The sequence below is a fragment of the Micrasema longulum genome, unplaced genomic scaffold (genome assembly GCF_059751315.1).
Source record: "Micrasema longulum isolate JH-2025_06_02 unplaced genomic scaffold, ASM5975131v1 h1tg002039l, whole genome shotgun sequence".
NCBI lineage: Eukaryota > Metazoa > Arthropoda > Insecta > Trichoptera > Brachycentridae > Micrasema > Micrasema longulum.
Window position 1 is genome coordinate 93,769 of NW_028279207.1, and position 23,645 is coordinate 117,413.

General features: G+C 31.4%; 1 protein-coding gene across 1 annotated transcript in view; it reads left to right on the forward strand.

Moving 5' to 3' along the window:
- Window positions 1-23,645, forward strand: part of LOC148273212 (leucine-rich repeat serine/threonine-protein kinase 1-like) — a 52,153-nt gene that overhangs the window by 2,446 nt on the left and 26,062 nt on the right. The window contains exons 3-4 of the mRNA XM_088239010.1: window positions 373-538; window positions 21,940-22,093. Coding sequence (XP_088095136.1) covers window positions 373-538; window positions 21,940-22,093 — 320 coding nt within the window. The remainder of the gene's footprint in view (window positions 1-372; window positions 539-21,939; window positions 22,094-23,645) is intronic.

Genomic DNA, 23,645 nt, shown 5'->3' on the forward strand with positions numbered 1-23,645 from the left:
AGTTTAGATATTCATTTTTATATAACAATGGCTACTCTCAGGTCCTGAAAAGGAAAATTGTCAAAAAGGTCAGCCTCGTAGTGTAGTGGTTGACGCATTTGCCTGCCATTCTTTAAATGTCAGGTTCAATTCCTGGCAGAGTCAATGTGAAACATTTGTTTGAATAGTAGTTTAACACTGCAACATTTCACTGTTCCTGTACTGGTACCTGAAGCATGTACGACCGATCGCCTTACCTTTGTAACAAAAATGATCTAGAACACTTCAATTGTAGTGCCAATGCAGTGCCCTATGCATCACTGAATGCAGATAGGGAAATGGTGATGATGATTTTACTTTACTTCTATCACAGTCTATTGTATATATCCGCAGACCCCTCTTCACATCGCAGCAGAGAGGGGGGACACTGATAACGTGAGAGAACTTCTCGTGGCCGGTGCATCCTGGGGTCTCCGAGACTCGGCTGGTCACACTCCGCTGCTGCTTGCCGAGCTTGCTGGTCACACAAACGCAGCTAAGCTGCTGAAGGAAACACAAGGTTTGTTAACAATGTTTTCAGTGTGTGAAATTAAAGGCAATTTCAGGATGTAACACTTAAGAAATTACATCAAGATAGATACCCCAGCAGAGATGAACAAAATTTTTTGAGTAAAAAATATGAATATCTAGGCATTTCTAGGTAACTTAAACTAAAATTCTTCAATGTTTTGAGTATGTCCAAATGCTTGCAGACTGGCTGCATTTCCTCCCTAGGAAGTTATTTATATTTAAATTTGTTGCAACAGAGAGGGAAAACATTTTTGAGAAGGGAATATCAAAGTCTAGGCATTTACAGACCTGTTATTAGCTGGTTTAAGGGGCCACTTTACACACTGGGAACATTCACCATTTCCTCATCTTTTTTGTTTGAAAATCCACATTTCCTCAACTCTTCCATCGGTTGACTTTTGTGAAGTAAAAGAGCTGAAACCTTTATCATGTGGGATAGTGAATGTTACACAGTGTGTGAAGTGGCCACCTAAACCAGCCAATGACAGGTCATAAGCCCTGTAAATGCCTAGACTTCCATATTCCCTTCTCAAAAATGTTTTCCCTCTCTGTTGCAACAAATTTAAATATTATGTGTCAATAAAAAAAAAATCCTATTCCATTATTCTCTTCTATCTTTGATTCAATTGCACTAAAACCGTTATAAATACTGTGTATATATTTTGTAAATACATGTGAAAATAAATCAAATAAAATATTCCAAGAATCATCCTCGTTTGTTTATTAATAATCTCTTTTTTTATTTTTTTAAAAAAACTTTATTTTCTTTAGCATAAATCTTGCGATATGATGTATGAAAAAAACCAATAGTGTTATCCAAAGACGATAAAATAAAGCTTACGTTTGTTAATTCAATCTCCTCAACTATTATGTTTTAATGGATGTTTACACTAATTCTGTCAAAGCTACGTTATATATCGACCTTGGTGTATTGTAGAACAGTTACCCACCTTGACTGAGTTTTCCATAATATTTTTTTAAATTCTCGTTCATAAAACATTATTTTTTTAGATATGAAACCTATACAAAAACCAATGCCTCATCTACGCTATTTGATATTTCAGAAAGAACTATACTGTAGTTGTAGTATAATAGGGCGACCTCCGTGCTGTAATGGCTAAGACACTTGACTCACGCACGAAAGGTTCCGGGTTCCATTCCCGGTGACAACACAAAAATTTAATGTGATTTTTCTCAGGCCTGAGTGTTTTGTTATCCACCACTGTAATTGGGACTGCTGTCCTGTTGTGGTGCAAAAAATAAATTCAATAAGACAACAATTCTATTTTAATTTTTGCACTATACAAAAAAAATTGTTTTGTTTTTTTGCTATCCTAAATTTTTAAGAAATTTTTTCAGGCCCCAAAATTTGTATTTCATTGATGGTGGAATGCGTTTACCGGTCTAAAATCTTTAGACTGCTTCCGGTTGTTACTTTTGGTATTCGTGCTTTTTCAGAGGTTTTCCATTTTTATATGAAAGATACCCTTCATCAATGACTCAGTTATATTTCCTTAAAGAGTCCACAATTATATTAATTGTTTTAATGTCTTGGATGGCTTAGATTCCATACTATTTTGAATACTACTATTTTGCGTGGATATTTTTAAACCACTCTATTAAAATCTCCAGTCAAGAGAAACAAACCTCATCAAAAATTCTCATCAATTGATATAAAATATTATTATAATAGTATTTAATATTAATTTATGAGAGTTTACTTTTGAACTAGCAAAAAAATTACATAATACATACAAAATATTTTTAAATTTCATAATGGATTTTGTTTAAATGGGGAAAAAAGTATAAAATTTAATTCATAAACATATTTTTTATGTCCTTCAAAAACAACATAATTATGTCACTCAAAATATTTTGGACAATCTTGAAATAGGTACTGAAATTTTCATACTAGCGATGCGGCCTTGAGCAAAAAGTTGCCATACCTTTATTTCTAGATATTTATATTATGAGTTCACCCATGTTTTAAATTTAATTTATTTACCATAAAAAATATCTACCACTCATTTTTAATTTGAAAAATTGTCGTGATATTAGTATGAAATTCCCTTTTGCTGTCGGGAGGAAGATATTAGGTACCAATAAATAAGTCATATTTTTATAACTGGTAACGCTAAATTTGTAAAATTCCCGCGCAGTTTTTAGAGCTGAAAAAGGGTATATTTACCTAATTCGTTTTTTTATTATTTTTTTCCTAATCAAATATATGACCTTGTATTATTTTTTATTGCCTCTTGAATTTAGTGCGACTGCGTTGACACACTCACCTACCCACCCGGACCCGTTTGAAGTTTGAATATCGATTTTGTAGTTGGCCACACAGAAAACCGTGGGTGTGCGCGCGCTTTTACGAGACGCTAAATGCGAATTATTTATAACAATAATCATAATATAAACATTGAAACGTAAAATGGTGACCCGAAAAACATTAAAAAACACCTTTGTTTAGATCTGCGAATGTCTAAACTAGCATTACTATAATTATTTACTCATTTAAATTGAATACTTCTTTAACAGCTGTCAAAATGTTTCTAAAGCCGGCACGATACACGACTTGTTTACTTTTCATTGTGGGCGCCGGCCACTGTCAAAACTCTTTTTTTCAAAATATGTATTGTGTAGGTATACGAAGTGACATTTTGTGCCAACGTTATCAATATTCTATTTATAATAAATCCTGTGATTTATTTTATTACTGTGATCTTCGGGAGTAAACAATTATTATTTTTATATACAAGATTTCTTTCGAATAAAATTTTATTTGAAACCGTGAATATTTCAATTTCACTATAAATACTATTATTGTTTAGGTAGATACTTTTCGTGGTCTTATTTTATTTACTTATTGCATAAATATTATGTTTTATGAACAGATACAATTTTGAATTATTTAGGCAAAGAAAAACCGGATCAAAATTATCCGCTCCTTTTTTCTTTATTGAGACTGTTTACCAAAAAACTATAATATCGACAGAAAACAAAAAATAAATGGCTTGTTTTGCCAATAGACAAACTCGAATTTCAACTACACAACTTTTCAATGACTTCAAAGCTCACACAGAACTGTATTGTTCTGCATTATTGCAGTGATGGTTACAATAAAAGCTTTTAAAGTTTCTGTGTTTTGTTATTTTCGCGGTTTTATTGTAAAAAATATTTAATTTTCGAAATGCGAAAATGAAGTACACTAACTACCTAGTCTTTGTGAACATTTTTTGGAAAGGGGTGGCGCTTTCATCCTAACCTTGTTCAGTCTAGACTTCTATATTACTGTCTCACTACTTCGTCTCCGTTCAGATTAGCAATGTTTATAAGAAGAAGGTGAGCAAGTGGATAAGGGGTAGACCTTTTTACATCCTGTAAATTATATTCATGACTAAAAATTGTGTTGCTTTTAATTGCCAAATATCTACTTATTGTTTTTATTTATATTTTATTTTAACTTTTTATGTTTATTCATTTACATTTGTTTTATTTTTCTTATTATTACTAGTGTTTACACGTACGTTTTATTTTTTATTATAAATGATATATTCTCGAATTTATATTTGTTCTTCAATTTTTTATTATTATCAGTATATTTTAAAATGTATATTTTTGCTTCAATTTTTATTATAATCGGTATGTTTTCCAATTTATATTTATGTTTACTTTCTTAATTACTAATGCTATATTTTATAATTTGTATTTATGCTTCAACTTTTATTATTATCTGTATGTTTTCTAATTTATAATAATTATGTCTCATTTCTTAACTATTAATGGTATATTTTCCAATTTATATTTATGATTCAATTTTTATTTAGTTTTTATTATTTTAATTCTTTTTATTAGTCGGGACCTGAAACAAAGAAACTGTACATTTTAAAACTGTAAAATACATAAATAAATAAATAAATATATGATAATTTCTAATACTTATACTCCTCCACATACTGGAATGACGTCATTTTGATGTTTAGCAAAAAATATTAAGACGTTCCACTTTTCTCTTACTGTAATTTGAGTCAACTGGTATTATTATTTTCTGAAATGATGTCAGCCATTGTTTGAAATCGCATTATCACAGTTAGCACAAAGATCTGATGATCTTGAAAAGTCGTGATCAAATCATTCATTTACCACGATATTCAAAATATCTTCGTCAACAGAATATAAAACTTTGTACATATTTATCACCTTTTTTACTTTAAATCTCAGTGCTATCTGTGACTTCGGCTTCATGGTGTAGTGGTCAGGGCGTTTGCGTACCATGCAAGAGGTCTCAGGTTCGATTCCCGACATGGTTGATATGAAATATTTCTTAAAATTAAGTTTTCTGTATGAAAAACAGAACAGGCATACATTTTTTTCTCCTTAACATGTTCAATTATAGGTTACCGGCAAAGATACTTTAAATGTTAATGCAAATATACTTATTTTCGTACACAAATATCGGTTTTTCGAAGATAACTCTGTTAACTTCCCATTGTGACCGGAGCCCTGGACTGGTACATGAAGCGTAAGACTGATCATCTTGTCTTCATGTAACAGAATGATCGATATACGCTGCAATTGGTGTACCGATGCAGTGCCCTATGCACCATTATGTGCGGAAAGCTAATGATGGTGATGCTATGTGGGAAATAGAACCAGAACTCTGGACGAGTGTTTTTGGCTCGATGATTACTCTCAAGTAAAAATCCTGAAAAGTATAATTAATTGGAGATTAGTCGACCTCAAGGTGTACTTGTTAGTGCGTTTGCTTGCCGCGCCCGAGATTCCGGGTTCAATATAACTTTAGAGTAATAACTTTAGCGCTATGGCTGTAGAGACGGCATTTCGCTCTATTACACAGAGCAAATTGTTTTTTTGTTTCACAATGGACGTGTAATGGACAGTTTCGTCTCTGCGCTTACGATTATCGACCTGAGTACCTACGGTCCATTGTTTTTTTCTGTAAACTATTGCTATTTTTGTCCGTATGGGCGGCTCTATAGCGTTATTACTCTGAGAAGAGAATTTACAGGGCTTACAGGGCATTTACAGGGCTTATGACCTGTCGTTGGCTAGTTTCAGTGGCCACTTTACACACTGTAACATTCACCATTCGACCTATGTTTAAACATCCTCATTTCCCCAACTCTTCTACATGTTGACTTTTGTAAAGTAAAAGAGCTGAAATCTTTATCATGTGGGTGAGATTCATTCTAGTCTTCCACATTCCCTTCTCAAAAATGTTTGCCCTCCGTTGCAATAAATTTAGATCTGAATAACTCCCTAGGGAGGAAATCTAGCTAGTCTGCAAGCATTTGGATATACTCAAAATATTATTGAAGTTTTTCGTAAAAAATAATTCATAAATAAATAGTAGCAGTAAATTTAACTTTAAAAAAAGATGTAGATAAAACTTTTCTGCTCACACAAATTTAAAATACACATTTGGTCATTATATTCACAATTACAATACGCGTTACTCAGGGAATCTTCATGTGTCTAAGTTTCGCTCAACGAAGTTCGGCAGCAGATCTCTGGAAAATATTGGTCATTCCGAATTAAATAAACTGCCCGATGAGCTAAAACACGAAAAGTCGAATAGAAAATCCAAAAGTGTCACAATCAAAAAATATTACTTAAATATTTTTGAGAGTGATAGTTATTAATGTAATTTATATAGATGGTGTAAAGTATTGTGTTTTATGTTTCTAAAATAATGTTTTCTTACTATTTCGGATGTATGTATGAAATTATTTATTGACACAAAAATGTTTTCTTTATACGTTCGGTCTCAAATAAGCTTTTTTTATAACTCCTGGAAGTATAATATGTACTATATGTTTTATTAATAAAAAAAAAACAAATAAAAAAATTCTAAATTTATTGCAACAAAGAGGGAAAACATTTTTGTGAAGGGAATATGGAAGTCTAGGAATTTACAGTGCTTATGACCTGTCATTGGCTGGTTTGAGTGGCCGCTTAACACACTGTGTAACAATCACCATTCTGCCTATGTTCAAACATCCACATGAATAATTCTGCCTCGTATTGTAGTGGTTAGCGCGTTCGTTTACCGTGCTTAATGTCCTGGGTTGAATTCCTAGCGCGGTGGACGTGAAACATTGATTTTAATGTAAATTATTTACAACTCGTGGATTTCCCCCTAAAATTGAAATATTTGGGTAAATTGTAAGAATGTCAACGTTTATTTGAAAAAAAAATTGTTTTTACTCTCCAATATTTTATTGTTAATATACTGGTATCTAAATGAGGAAGTTTAGTGCTACGGGAAATGGGATTTAAAATATTTTCTTACATTCGGTAAAAATTAGAGCATTTTATTGTTCGCCAAAGTTACGACAAAAAATAACTACTTTAAATGGCGTCACGAGTTCTTTTAAATCAACCCATGATAGAGTGTTGTGATAGATTTCCGGTTTCCGTAAAACTTACCGAAAAGAACTAGTGACGTCACGTACGGAATAATAAAAAAAATATATACAACTTTAAAAATTCGTAGCGATGATAATACGGTACATAAAAAGTATTTATATAAATTTTAACTAATAAAAAACCACTCGTCTTCCTCTTTAGACTGATACTTCGGCGTAACAAAAATTATCTAAATACGCTGAAATTAGAGTGCTATTGCAGTGACCTATGCACCGCACCGCTGGGTGCAGATCGAGAAATGATGGTGATGAAATTAACAAAAAATATGATACAAGATTTTTTGCACTCATCATTTGATATTCCAACGATATTCAATAATAAAAGCCTCGCTTTAAATTAAATTTAACAGTTTATTGCTAGGCTTAAAATAATTATTATTCTTCTTGTTGATTAGTGAATCGAATTTACTTTAATTTAATCCATCACAAAAATAAATCCAAGTACTAAAGTTTCTTTTTCCTGTCACTCGTTTTTCTGGTTTGTTTGGAATCCGCATTTGCCGATCACAAAAAGCATCTTTTTATATATAAATTGCAGCTTGCTCGCTAAACGAAGGTACTATTTATAACAGTTTACTTCGCTTAAAGAAAGCGCCGTTAAGTTTATTTTAAGGTCGATTTTTCATTGTTAATTTCTCAATGGCCATATTACTAATGGACCGAATCTAAGACTTAAAATAATTATCATTAAAAGTATATTGCTTTGTCGTTTTCATATAATGTCGATAATTATTTTTCATTGTGTGAAATCTACTCATTTAGTTGTGCGCTTTTACGATTTACCTACTGATTTTTAAAATTTAAGTCAGCTGTCAGTCGTACTTCTGAGGTTCACGTTTTAAATTATTATTATTATTTTATCTGCACCTAGTTGCATAGGGCACTGAATTGGTAAACTAATCGCAGCATATTTTTAATTCCACAAGTTTTTTATAATGAAATGGCAGAAAAATTATCACGATAGGTACCCTAACCCTAGACAGGGTGCATCATGCTCACGAAACACGAAGTTTTTTTAAGAAATGACTTAAGAGGAAACGTAGTCCCGTATTTTCTCCCTGGATTATGGCACTTGAGCATGTTCTTTTAAAATAATACAAAGATTAATTATTAAAGCAATTTTAAAGAAACCCTCAACATTCAATACGGAAAGTCAATATAAAATATTTAAGGTTCATACAGTAGACACTCTTTATAAAATAAATTATATTGTACAAATTTATAAAGAAGAAAACATAAAAGAATTTGAGATGAATAAGTCACTCAGATGCCAACATAATATTAAAATTCCTAAACTCCACACAAGTCATGGTCAAAATAGCCTTGTCTTCAAAGGTGTAAAAAATTATAATAATATTCTTAATGAACTAAAAACTATTAAAAATAATATATCAATAAATAAATTCAAAGTAAATCCAAAGAAATTTTTTGAACACGTGTAAAAACTACATTAAATTTTAATTAGTTTGAATTTATTAATTTTTTATGTTTTTTCTTTATATATCCTATGTTTTTATTTTTTTTTCGTGTACTCGTATTTAAAATTATATAAACTCCTATAAATAAACAACTACAACAGTATGTCACTCTCCAAGCACAAGAGTTAGTCTCTTTTTTTGGAGAGTTACAGTGATAATATCTACTGGATGTGTAAAAGTAGATATGTATAGATTTTTTTAAAACGTGTACCTTTTATGAAATTTATTAATAAAAAATTTTTTTTCAAAATATTATACCTATTATATTGAGAATTGTTTTTTATGGGAGCTAAGACCATCCAAAAATCCAAAATGCGCCCAGTTTTCTCTTCGGACGTATAGTATACAAATATGGTAAATAATTTTAAAAACCGAAAAGGTACTGACATTGAAAAGTTTATTCTGATACTCTTTCTAAACCTTACAAAACACTAGGCTCTATAATAAGAGTCTGTAAGCCTTTTAAAAATCCACCGACACTAAAAACATTATATTTTGCACATGTACGCAGTATTCTTGAATACTGCTCCTCATTATATTCCAAATATATTTTTAGAATGAGGAAGTTCAGTGTCTTTTTTTATTTTTTTTATTTGTTTATAGAATATTAAACTAAGCCATTTTTTATTATTTTATTATTTCATAATATAGCGTGTTACCAGCGCTATGATTTTTTAAAGTTTTGCATTTCTGAAATAACTCCGCGTGTGACGTCAGAGGTTGTTCTCTGACAGTTCTTCCGATTGGTTCGTTTACGGTGACCAAACCGGATATCCTTCAAAGCTCTCATATCGTTGGATGGTTCATATGAATCAGTGACGTCATTCAAAGTAGTGCGTTTTTATTAATAAACTATAATCTTCTCTTATGTATATTTAATTTACTTAAAATTAGTGATAGAAGAATAATATCTGATCTGGTTTTTATGTACAAAGTTGGAAATAATCTTTTTGTTGTTCCCGATTGGGTCAAATGTATATATTTCATTGTGCCTAATATACCAACGAGGCATCATATTTATTTTAGATATTTTAATATATCTAAGTCAAATTCTCTGTTTCCGAGAATTCACTCTCTCGGAAATAAACACACTGATAACCAAAAAACATATGTATTTGCTGTAACTTTATTAAACTTCAAGAACCAATGATTCTTAAAATTTTTGAAAAATAATTGAGTTTCTAATATTTTTATTTACTGTGTATATATATTTTTTTCATTTTAAATTGTATTTTTATATTTGTAAATTGTTTTTAACATCTTTATATTTAAAAACCATTTGGGCGTTAATAAATAAATTTAGAAATCGATACATCCGTACAAGTATTCTGCTATACCACACCGCTTCGCCTGTTTGGCTCATCCTTGGTACATAAGGTGTATAATTTTGCATTTCTGATTTTTTTTATATATAAAAATAAATAGATATACCAGCAAAGATAGATACGTTTTTAAGAAGGAAATTATAATAAGTCTAGGCGTTAACAATGCTTACATTTTAATAATAATTGTTTAATCACTTAACGCACTGTGTAACATTCTCCACCCAGCGCATCATTGTATGTACATTGTTAAACATCCGTTTTGCGTTTCCAAAAACTTATTTTATGGCATTCGCTGTGTTTTTTTTATGTGTAAGATGATTTCAATTCATTAGTATTTTTTTTAAAACACACATAAGCAGTTTTTATACAATCTTTTACAACACGCTAACTTCTATAATACTAGGGTGAATATACATGTAATTAATTATTTCCTTTAAATCGAGTCATCCTATTTCTTCCACGTTATCTGATTAAGACTTTCGTTCAATTTGATTTTACATGACGTCAGCCGTCCCAGGAAACCTTACACACACATTTTGGACAAATAGCCTTACTTACAGCTGTTATTTGGGATTATCTCCGTCGGCATCCAAATGAAACAACCTTGTCCCTAACGCATTTCTTAGTGTTAATTTTTAACGAATTCGTTAACATCGGCTCGTTTGAAAACGACGAATTTTCGGAGTACGTCAAATAAAATTTCGATCCAATCAGGGATACCACAATCTTTTACTTTTATTGTTGCCTACCTCAGAAATGTAGGTTTTTTTGCTTAATTTTACTGAATCAAACCCAATTTAAATGGCATACTGATACTCGCGTCTGTTCCTTCATACGTTTTGCTAACATGATTCTAGTAATTAAATCGGCATACGCATTTAATCAATAAATGAATTAATAATTACTCCTATTATCTTATACCTACGTAGGTACAGACTGGCCACTGAAAGCCTTTGAAAAAATCATAATGTGTTTTTTATTTTCTTTTTTGTGGGTTACACCTACATAGGATCTCCCATGCAGAATAAAATGACTATTAATAATCCCAGTAAAGCCCAATAATGAGTAAATCTCATTAAGTGTTTCTATTCCTATGAAAGGTCAATAATTATTTAACCTCGGAGAAAATGACTGATTTGGCTTTCGCTTTCTCCTAATTTGACGGCATCGGATATTTTTTTGTGCAGCTAATTTCAAAGAACGATTATACGTGTCTCGAACAATTCAAGAACTTATGAGAACGTTTTAGTTAAAATCCTATGTTAACTTAAAAGTTTACGTATGGTTATGGAAAATTATGCGAATGGAGTCTGTATTTGTAAAAAAAAAAATAGTGGTGATTTGAGGGATGCTGAAGTACTTACAATGCAAAACCGGTCTGTCTTATGTATTGACCTTTGCTACCTCCACCCACCATGAAATTATTTTTACATTATACCGCAGTGTGTGCAGACCAACTACTGCTTTACAAAATTATTATAGGATTAGTTAACTTTACATAGTTACTTGGTTAACCAAACATGTTCCAGCCGGTGTGTGTAGACACTACTACCTATTTCAGATACCAATAAGTAAAACATCACATACCAAAAATGCTTTTTTTCGTAGGCCTTGTTCGGTATATTTATTTTATCTATTTATTTATTAAGGAAATCATACAGTCTTTATATTTTACAAGGTACAAAAGAACAATAAAAAAAAAAAAGACCAATTACAGATTTCACACCAATTTATTATGAATACAGGAAGAGGGGGGAAAAATAATTGAATTCTAAATAAGTAAAAATATGAATATTAAATAAAAATACATAAAAGGGAGAAGACATAGTATAGCTTCAACTCTACCTTCTTCCCTCTCTCTCCGCTTCCATGAACATTTTTATTTATTTGTAAAAAATCACAACCAACAATAATTAATTAGATGTAGGTAGTAGATGTACATATGAATAAGTATAAATTAAGAGTTGAAATCAAAAGTTTAAATTAAAATCAAAAGTTAAAATTAAATGTAAAAGTTTAAATTGAAATTAAAGTTAAAAGTTTAAATTAAAATTTTTAATTAAAAGTTAAAATTGAAAGATAAAATTAAAAGTCATACAATACTAAATTTAAAGATATCCTCACACTATGAGCACTGAAATTGACACTTAAAAATTCATTATGCTGCTTGACAGCTACTATAATATTAAATGTGCATATGTGTAAGCACTCTCTTCTCTTCCTTGTCATCCCACATGCATCCAGTTCTAATCCCGCCTCATTTACCGCCAGTGAAAATTTGTTTTTTTTTTTAAATATAATCATTACATACTTATATGTATTATATTTCTCTACTTACTTTGTACAATTTGTGGAAATATGTTATTAGTTCTGAGCCCGTTCAATATTTCTTCGTGTTAAATTTTAATACATAGAACCGTTGGTTTCCTAAATAAAATTAAAGGTTTCAATAAAAGTATTGAAAATCCGCGTATTAAATTTCCAAATTAAAAAAATGTGTGTTTTAATAGCCTTTTTGTTATTTAATTAAGTTTTTCAGTGGCCACCCTATACATACATATTAATTTAGAAGCAATGTTCGTATGCTTTCGTAAGTTTTAGTTCTATATTGTATGTAATATTATTCCACTGTAATACATGGGCCTGGTAACACGGTGTTACGTCTGTTGCGTATATGATCCCCGTGTATTGTTATAGTGTTTTGTTAGGTTAGACCTTATGGTCTTTATTAACGTTATTCCGTTAATATCTGTGCAAATTCAAATACACGATACCGTTATCTGAAGTGCTTCAAATAATAAATCCAGTTTAATAATAGTATGTGGATTTTACGTGAACTAACCATCTAACAGGCCGTCTGTTGATGTTGTGAGACAGTGGTTAGAGTGATGGTTTGTGACACATGAGGACAAGATGCTGGAGAGAAGGAGGGGGGAAGGTACATCCTCGTCAGCTATTTCGCCTGAAGTTGCATTCGACGCCTGTGACTATTTCACGGATGATCTAACTGTACCATGGTCCGAATTAGGCAAGTTTATTTTTAATTATTCGATTGATATTTTTCAATTAGGTCCGCCGTAATCATTGATAGATCCTTCGGTGTCAGTACTATGTGATGGATTTATTGCATTGTATTTATTTGTGTCCGAGCGGATGAAATATACAGTCATATGTGTGAATAAGAAGCTCAGTGCTGCGGGAAATCGGATATAAAATATGTTTCCTTACACGCCCTAAAAATTTGAGCATTTAATTGAACTATGAAGATTCTCAAAAATGTATGAAAAAATAAAAAAAATTATATGCTTTTAGTTACGTCACAAGTTCTTCCGACTCAACCGAAGATAGGGTGTTGTGATAGGTTTCCTGTTTCTGGGAAACCAATTTATCAATCAGCAGAACTCACCGGCAAGAACTTGTGACGTCACGGACAGAGCAATTTCAATATTAAATAACTTTAAAAAATCATAGCGCTGATAAAACTGCACTTAAAAATATAGTTTTTTTGATTTATTTTGGCTTTGTTTGATAGTCTATTAACAAATAAAAAATTATAAAAACACACTGAACCCTGGACGAGTGTTTTCGACTATGGCTACTACTCTCGAGTATAAATTCTGAATTAGAGAATCGAGTGGATGTAATTCCTTAATTCTGGTTCTATTTTTTCACTTAGGACTATATTCTTCATCCGCTCAGACGACACGTGGACTTATTATAATATAAATAAAAAACAATAATTAACAGGTGTGATATGGCTTAACATTAAAAAAATACTATGTCGTTGGTAAAAATAATTCAGTAGAAGGCATTTCCACATGGCCAACTGTCAAAGGTCATATTGATAAGAAATAATAATGATTTTATTACTGGTATTTATTTATAAAATTCTTAAGGTTTATCAGTGTCAATTAATGCAATTATTTAAATTATATTGTGTGGTTAAAATTCATAAGAAAAATGTTGTATTTTTCTTCCGGGTGTATTTAATATTTAAATTTCTCAGTTTTGCACATTATCTGCGGGTTTATTGTAAATGAAAAACTTTGTTTTCAGTTAGTAACACTAAACCCCCAAAACTAAATAATCTACTTGCTTACCGTGTCCCCTCCAGACCAACTAGACTCTCTGCTATGTTCTATATTCCTAACATTAAAACTAATCATCTGAAACATTCTACCGTCCCTCGTATAGGTGAAACATTTAACAAGAATTTTTAAAGTCTTGATATATTTAACCCTCCACAATATAAAAGGTACAGAAGAGAACTCATAGGCTCGATTCAGAATAACAGGGAATAGATGTTTTGTCTTTTTTGCTCTTTATTTTTCGTAGTCAAATCAAATGCAATTTTTCATTTCTACTTTCCTTCATTCATGTTCCACCACTCCTCATCAACTTCCTTCTTTTCCTTCCCTCTATCTCCTTGTTTTGTCCATATTTCTTTTCTTTTATTATAATTTATAGTATATTTATTTTTTATATAGTTTAAACCTTCGTCGCTTTATTTTAGTATAATAAAATGAATACATTTTATTGGATGGCAGGCCCTACTATTTTTATATGTGCATTTTTATAGTTTCTATTTATAATCATTTAACCCGTACATCTGTTTGTATTCTAAATAAATTAATAAATAAAACACAACAAAAATGTATCAAGAAATACTTTTTTTGCGTACCCAGGCTGAATCAAAAATATACTTCTGTGCATGAAATAGAATCAGAACCTAAGACGTGTGTTTTTGACTCGATGGCTACTCTCAAGTAAAAATTATGAAAAAAGAAATCGAGTGGAAATTGGTCGGCCTCGTGGTACACTGGTTAATTTGCTTGCCATACCTGAGGTCTCAGGTTCGATTCCCGACAAGATCGACGTGAAATACTTTACCTTCCTATCGGTTTCGCTCATACTAAAAATCTATTTTTGTCAATAACTGAGTCACTTTATAAATGTCAATTTTATTAAACGCTATTTTGATTTAATTTAAATCTGTTTTCAGTGACCCGTTCACCGTAATTTCGGTAAATTTTATGGAAGTCTTTGTCGGATACTGTCGTTCTTCCTCGTGAATATATTTCAATTACTTGAATGTTAACAAATACTGCGTTAATTTAGTAATAAAAATCTATTTCCACTATGATATTTTACATTTATTTAAAAACATCAATTTAGATTATTAACATCATTATTTCGAAAAATTATATAACTCCGACGCCCTTCATACAAGTCACTTGAAAATTCAAGCTTGTTACTACTTCAATTTAACAAACCTTGTTAATAGGAATTCGCCACCTAATTTCTCGTCAATATCGTATTGCGCACCTTAGCCGCAGCCTGTCTTTATTTGTGAGAAAATAGATTGACCGCCATCGGCCATACACCCGCCATATGTCAGGATTTTGTGTGTCGCTAATAATTTACCGCAAGAGTTGGCGTAAGACGATATTAGCTGAACAGGAGTCAGGCTGTTCGTCAGTATTGATACTTGTGTCCTAGTGACTAGTGACTGAAATAATCGGCTGTGAGAATCTAATCACTAGATTATTTCTGTAACCAAAGTTATTCGGTTTTTATAATCTATTGTTATTGATTAAATACAAACTTGACTAACCGTGGATTTTTCGGATAATTCGGAGAATGATTATGGCTCTCGCGTTAATCAGATTTTCTGATACATATATTGTTCCTTTTAACTAGCAAAAGCCCATTTTAACTTACCTCTTTTAATTTTTCAAAATAACTCGTTTTTAACGAAAATATTAATATCATATTTTAAAAGTCGTTAATAAAAAAGGTATGCAATGTTGTATACAGTGCCGTTTTATGTATTGAAAAAGTCGGAAATGATTTTAATGATCCAAAAAATAAATTGCAAAGTGTTTAATCTTTCATCCAGAAATTATAAAAGTGTTCATAGAAAAATAACGAAAAACTAAGTAAAAACTGTAATAGAATAACAGTGCCAAATATTATATTTTTAATTAAACTAGCAAAAATTGATTTGAAAGATCCCAAAAAACCACAAAAAAAAGGGTAATTTTTATTTTCAATGCATAAAAATAAGTTTTTCAAGACGACTTGGCAAAAATGCGGAGGTCTTAAAACTCGTGAGTAGACAAATAATGTCGATAATAATCATGTTTATCAGACAATAAAAACAAATCAAAAATTATGTTTTAATATTATTTACTTTAAATATTTTTTTATTAGTATTGGCATGCTTTATTTAGCTCGAAGTCTTATATGTTTATCGTGTTTGTGAATATATTGTATGTCATTCTTTTATTTCCCTTGTTTGCCTTTGCTACATAGTTTTACGTTCTTTTTGTTCAGTTTCTTGTATATATGTTTCTTCGTGTAACTGTTGTAATTGGCTTAGGCCGTATATATAATTAAGTAATAAATATATTAGTTTATTATTTTTTAGTCTCTTTTTAACTCTATTATCCACCATTAACGTCAAAGTCTAATCACCCGAAGACAGACTGTTCATATTGCAAGTTATCGGGACAAAAGGCTAGGTACTAGTTTTCCGTTGTGTGTATTTTTTTCTTCCGAATAAAAACTTTGAAAAATAATCGATTATTTTTAACCAGCGATGAATGGTTATTTTTTAACGTTCGTTTATGCTCATCTCTATTCGGCTGTTGCGCGCAATATTATTATGACAAACTTCCTGATCGATTGTGACCGGACGATAAGAGTCCAAGCGCCGAAACTAATTACTATTGTCAGACAACATTAGGGACAGCATAATCAGTCATGCGAACATCAGACCGTTGAGATTTGCATTGTGTAAAAAACATTGCGATTTCCGCATTGCATTGAGTTTTTCCATATTTCTTCAATGCTATATTAAAAATACTTTAATTTTACTTGTGCCTAGGAACATCGAATGTAGCGTATCCCAACTGTCGCGTCGGTTATATGAAGGTAAGGTGATCAGTCTCACACTTTCGGTACCAGGCCAGGACAGTAAATAAGCAATGCAAAATCACTTGAACAAATATTTTACGACCCTGCTAAGAATCGAACCTGGGACCTCGTGAGTGGTAGGCGAACGCGCCAATCACCACAATACGCGGCGGACTTATATCCACTCGATTTCCTTTTTCAGGATTTTTACCTGAGAGTAGCCATCGAGTAGAAAACCACCGTCGGAGATTCTGGTTATGTTACACATTCGGGACTATATTCTGTATCCGCCTGGACACAGACTTAATTAATATGTTCTACTTGAAAAACATCTTCGCTGTTAACATTCACCCATTCATCCCTCCATTCCCTTTTCACACCTGATGGTACATGGGGCACATTGGTACGCCAACCGCAGCGTATCACTTTTGTTACTCAAAGTATGATGATTCATAACTAACATTGAAGTCCGAGAACGGACGTAGCAGCCTCCTATAACGAACGTCTTGAGGATGCGGCGGTGGACCTGGCTTGGACACGTGCTGCGCATGCCTCGGGAGAACCTAAACCCAAGTTGCTTTTTCTTTTCACCTGCCGGCTCCCGCCGACCTGGAAGGCCGTCGATGACGATCTTTCGGCTTTATTCGTCGGAACTGAGGGACGCGGGATTGACGTGGAAGGAAAAGAGAACACTGGCTGGCGATAGGGTCTCCTGGAGGCGTCCGGTGATGTCAACATGCTCCACTTAGGAACCGATGTGGAAAAATAAGAATAACACGATCAGTCTTCTTACGTTTCTGGCGCCATCCAGTGACTATAAAAAAATATTGAACCCGAAACCTCTTGCACGGTAGGGAAACTCGCTGACCATTTGACCACGAGACGGACCAACTCTGTCGCCGTTATCAGGGTCTTTAAAACTAATTTCAGACAGTTTATCAGTTTTTTTATTCTCGTGTAGGAAAAATCTGACTTTTCTTTTTTCACAAATTTCTAAAAAGGCATCTTTTTACTTTCGATTTTTAAAGTTAAATGGAGTGTGAATATTGATTGATTATGCGAAAGGGAAATGTTGCTGTGTCAGTCGCAGTGACACGAACCGTAACGAATGAACCCGAAAGCAGAAGCTGATACAAACCGCTAATAATTGTACTACAGTGCTACTGTGATTTATGAAAAACCGCTAAATTTACCGCAAACTACTTACTCGCTGGCGTATTATGATCGATGTTCCCATTATTTGTGTATAATATCATATATTTTAATCCCTCATAAATTTATTACTTCAAATTAAGACGCATTATTTTGAAATTATATAAATTTGCGTTCTTATTATTTACGCAAATGATTCAGTTTTTATGCCATTTTCTAAAAGTAACTTAGCCGGAGCTCTGATCTGCAAGTCCGCGACACTACTACAGTACCACTACAACTAGTCGTCGCTTTAGTTCGTTTTTATCCAACAAACTATTTTTAACGGAATTTCGTTTAGTGTACAGGAGTTCAGAGAAAGCCTGCATTAATAAAATTCAAATTAAAAAAAAAAAAGTTTTTTTTAAATGGTTTTTCAACGAATTTTGTCAGGTCATTATTTTGTAATTAAGTTGTGATCATTATTTATGCCTATTTCGTAAAAAATAAAAAAGCCTTCATTAATAAAATTAAAATAAAAAAAAAAAAACAATTATTTTAGGGGTTTTTCAACGAATTTTGTCTCAAGTTGTGGTCATTATTTATGCTTATTTCGTAAAAAAAAACTTGAAAGCTCTATTTCTGCAGATTTGTGTTTTAGTGTTTTGGACAAAAACGAACTGAAGCGACGTGGTGGCATACAATACGAACATACGAATCTATTCATTCATTAAAATAAAATAAACTACTGTAAAACGTCACTCCCCATTATGTACACAAGAATTGTTTATTTATTTTACGTAATGGGAAACTTTTATGTAAATATATGTATTTGATTAATGTAAAAAATTGTATTTAGTTGTAATATTGTATTTTTATTTGTTATTAATAAAAAATATAAAATAATATTTAAAAAATTGCCTTTAGAGAAATTTATTTATTATTTTACAATAATGCCGAGTCCCGTGTTCCGTGCCGAGGGAAACATTATATTAGTTTGGAGTCGTTTGGAATCATTTTCTGTTGAAGGAAATGAGTTTATATGTATTTGAATTTCCATGTTCCGACAGTAAGGAAGTTCAGTGTTTTTTTGTTCCATTTGTTAATAGACTCTTAAACTAAGCCAACTTTTTTTTTCAATTTTCATATATGGTATTATCAGCGCTATGATTTTTTTAAGTTTAGTATTTCTGAAATAACTCCGCATGCGACGTCAGAGGTTCTCTTCGGCTTATTCTCGATCAGTTCTGTCCATTGGTCCATTGACGGCAAGCAAACCGGAAATCTTCCCTAAAAATTACAAAATGTAATTATACTAAGTTTAAGAGAAAAAAAGTTTTTTTTTAAATTAAAAATAAGAATCCAATAAACATGTTATATATATTTACAAAAATATACAAAAACTAGAAGAAAAAAAATTTATACACAGTTAACGATAACTCTGTTAACTTCCCACTGTAATTCGGATCCGGTTCCATTAATACTAACTGACCAACGGTATAATTTAGAATAATCGTCACATTCTTAAACACGTGATATAACTTAGCCGGTGGTGCTATTCTGAACCGCTCTCGCGAGCATAGAAAACACTTTTATCTCGTGTATTTAAATACAAAAAAAGTGTTTTCTACGGCCGCGAGCGCGTTTGGAATATCACCCCAGCCCGCTTGTTGTACCTAACGCGTCATAAGAAAGCCGTTTTCGAAAATAAGTTGAATACATATTCGGAATCAGGAAAAAAATACATCTATCTTCCTAAAATAACCACAACCCTATTATTTTCACTAATAAATGAGACTTAACTGCAAAAAGTCTTGAAGATTACTAAATATAAAAGGCTGTTCTGACTTATATAATTATTAAAGACTGATTAAACTACTTTTTTTTCTATTCCGTTTTTAAAAACATCTGAAATGAATATACTTACTCGTATTCAATTAAATTTAAGATGTGCTGGTAATTTCGAAGTTAATTGATTATTAGGTCGGCGTTACTAGTTTGAAAAACAGTAAATGGCCAGTAACGTCAATTATATTTAGTTGAGTAGAATCAATTGGCATATTAACACTAAAAAAGAAAGACGTTTACTTAATTACTAAATAAAAAGGGCGTTTCTAGCTAGAAACGTCTTTTTATTGTAGTATTACAAATTTTCTTGAATTTTTTTTACTAAAAACAAGACGAAAATGTTAATTTTTAAATATGTAAAGTAAAATTTATTAAAATTAAAATATATATTCCGTTAGGGCAAACTACAATACATACTGTCGCATAATAAATTAAATAAATTTTTGTAGTATTTTTCACACAGCGAATTTTTCAATCTCCGAGAAACGTCCTTCTTTCTTATGACTGACGTCAGTATTGTCTGGGAGATAGAATCTACTCCTGTATTGTTGTGTGTGCAATTTTCATAGCATGTTTGTTATCAAATAAACATAGTACGGGAGTTACGTTTCAGGTAATTTTCAGCGAGCGTCGATATAATATCATTAATGTTAATTACAAACCAAATGCGCGTATTATAATCACATGCAGTGTATGTGTGGATTAAAGTAATCTATGTAAAATAAATAGGGTAGTTAAATATCAAAAACGCCAACATCAAGTACAACAAAATCATTTCGTTTATAGAATTCACTGTCATTTCATGCCTATTTACGTTGCTCAATAATTTGATAAAATAATGTTTTCACACTATATAGCTTTTTTTTTAATGTTGTTTTTTTTTTAAAAGCCAAACATATTTACGGTATGGCAATACTGCCTGAAATGCGTTATTTGTTCAATTTGTTACACTAATTGATTTTTCAAAGTTTTATCACATTGTTTACAATTAATTTTAACTGTAAAAATATTACAACCTAAATAAAAACTATAGCCAAACACGCACCTAATAAAAAATCGCCACGAAATGATTTTTTATGATTATTTTTTAACGGAAACTTAGTAAATAATATCAACGTTCTTATCAACAACATTTGTTTACAGGCGAGTACTGTTCTTAACTCTGTGAGAAGTTTAAGAGCATAATCGACGTTTCACTTTCCCGTTTACTACACCCCACAACTGAACCGATTTTGTTGTTTTTTTTTTTTAACAAAGAGTATCAGAATAAAATTTCCTGTGTCGGTATCTTTTCCGTTTTTCTAAATTATTTATCGTACCATACATCCGAAGACGGCAGATAAAACTGGGCCCTTTTTTGAGTTTTTGAATGGTCCTAACTCCCATACAAAATATTTTTTTTAAAAGCAAAACTATAGAGACACGCCAATGGTAATATCCATAGTTTTTTTTTTTTTTAATCGGTGGCATCCGTGGTGTAGTGGTTAAGACGCTTGACTCACTTGCAGAAGGTTCTGGGTTTGATTCCCGGTGAGGACACAAAAATTAAAATGTGGATTTTCTCAAGCCTGGGAGTTCTGTGATGTAATTCACCCCTGTAATCGGGTCTTCTGGACTGTTTTGGTTAAAAAAAATAAAACACTTCTCTGATGCCATGATCCAGAAAAGGAAATACGGGAATATGTTTGTATGAAGAAAAATCAGACTGCCGTTCCCCTTAAGATCGACCAACACTTCATCAGAGATAGAAAAGGATAGTAAATATGCCTAAACTTCCTACTTAAAGACATTCTATTTATTTATTTTTTTAGACACATATTACAAAAAAAAAAAATAACGTTTCCCTAACTCTATGAGGCCAAGAGCCATGTGTTGAGTTGGGATACAACAAAATAGAAAATGGAAGTATGCATAATATAAAAAAATACTTCAAATAAAAAATATTTCTTAATCATAAATTTCAATAAACATCTAGACAACACGCTTAATAGTACCATATATAAATCTATGTTATGTCTCGCAGCAGTCTCCTGCAATGGTCCTTTAGACAAAACCTACTCTTGTACACTTCTCCTGAAAATAGCCCTCGTTTTGTATAACTTAATATGTTCATCCTGGACATATCTCTCTAGATGGTATTTTTGTTTTGTATAAATACATGGAAGTGCTTTTGATTAAGTTTAACATCAAACTAGGTGATTTATTTCAATAAGTAATGTGGTTTATGTGGTTGATTTGCAGATGAATGTGAAAGACTCCGCGCCGCCCGTCATGCAGAGCTGCGTGTCGCCCTCGCCAGTGGGGCCCTTCTCAAGGGACCCCTCCTGGCTCTGGGGCCTGAGGCGGGACTTATAGTCAACATGGCCCCTGCGGGAGCCAACACTCTACTTTTCACGTAAGAACATACAAATAATGTTCAAATTGTTTGTGATTTTTTATAATATCTCACATACTCACTAATACATATACAAATAATATGTAATTTGTACCACAAGAGAAAATCTCACTGATGATTCATGTATCTGTAGCCCTTTTTTTAAACTTACCTTAGACATCAACAAAGCGCTAAGAATGTGAGAAAATAATTTAAGGCTACGTATTATAAAAAGAACTGTTACTTTTTCAGTTTCAGCGCTGATGAGTACAATTTTATTCTTATAATTTATAAGGTAAAAACAAGGTGCATTAATATAAATTGTAATTTCTAGCTATCCACTGGGTCTTATCTGAGATAGCCAGCAATGTTTCCTCAGCCATATTTTTTATATGCATTTTACTTTCTTTTTTTTTTATTTATCAAAAGCATACAAAAATTAAAACTAAACTGAACTGCATAAAATGCAATTCGTCAGCAGTAGCTTATCGTTAAGTTCTAATATATATATATACATAATCGTATCTTTTAAATTCCATAATAAAAAACTCTTTATTACTATGGAAAAAAAAGAAAAACATATATTCACATGTACATCGAAAATAAAAAAAAATGTCCTAATAAAAACAGAAAAAAATTTCAATATAAAAAACCACGTTCTAAAAGCCAGATTTTCAGTCTTACGTCTTTCTCTTAAGCCAGATAAGTTTTTATTTTTATTTTTATTTAATGGGAGCATATTATACATTTTTGGTATATTGTAATGTAGTGTTGAAAATTGTTTTAAATGTATGTACATAAACACGAAATACAAACATATGTATTTAATATAAACAGTCTTCTAAAGTCTTCGAAACGTTTTTGTTGAAAGAATAAAGATTGTTACTATTACAAATTAATGGCTTTTTAGAATGACTTTTTAAATTTATCTTGGAAACATAATAATTTAATCGATCCATATTAAAGGGGCACAATGTTTGAGAAAATCGACAAAAACTGTCTCTTATTTTGTTTTCAATGAACTGGTTGTATTTTTTATTAATAATTTGGTATAAATATGTAATCCCGATACAAAAGTTTATTAAAAATATTATTTTGTTGGTGGTTGTTTTTTATTACATTTTTTTTTAATCCGCGAACTTGTTTCCTTTGAGCATCTAAATATTTTTCTAACAAAACAAAAAATTTGAAATCATGTTTAATTATTTTTTCAGTAAAAAAGTATTACAATTCGGTAGTTACAATATTAAGTCTACTTCCTACAGTTAGAATGATTTAAAGTTCTCATTTATTTTCTACCATCTCGTCAACATCGTAATCACATTCAATGGTCTAAGTTAGCAGATTTTTTTTCCACTTTCTCGTCGGATTCTCCTCTTTATACACGTTGAAATGACTTTTTAAAAATTTATTTTATTATTTAAATTTTTTAGTTTTTTTTTACAATATAAATACAAGGTAAAACAGAGTATATAAAAAAAGGGATTATTGCATAGCAATGAAATACATATTAACAGTAAAAATATATACTTACATATCCTGTAGCGTTTCACGTTTGATTTTTAAGGTAAAA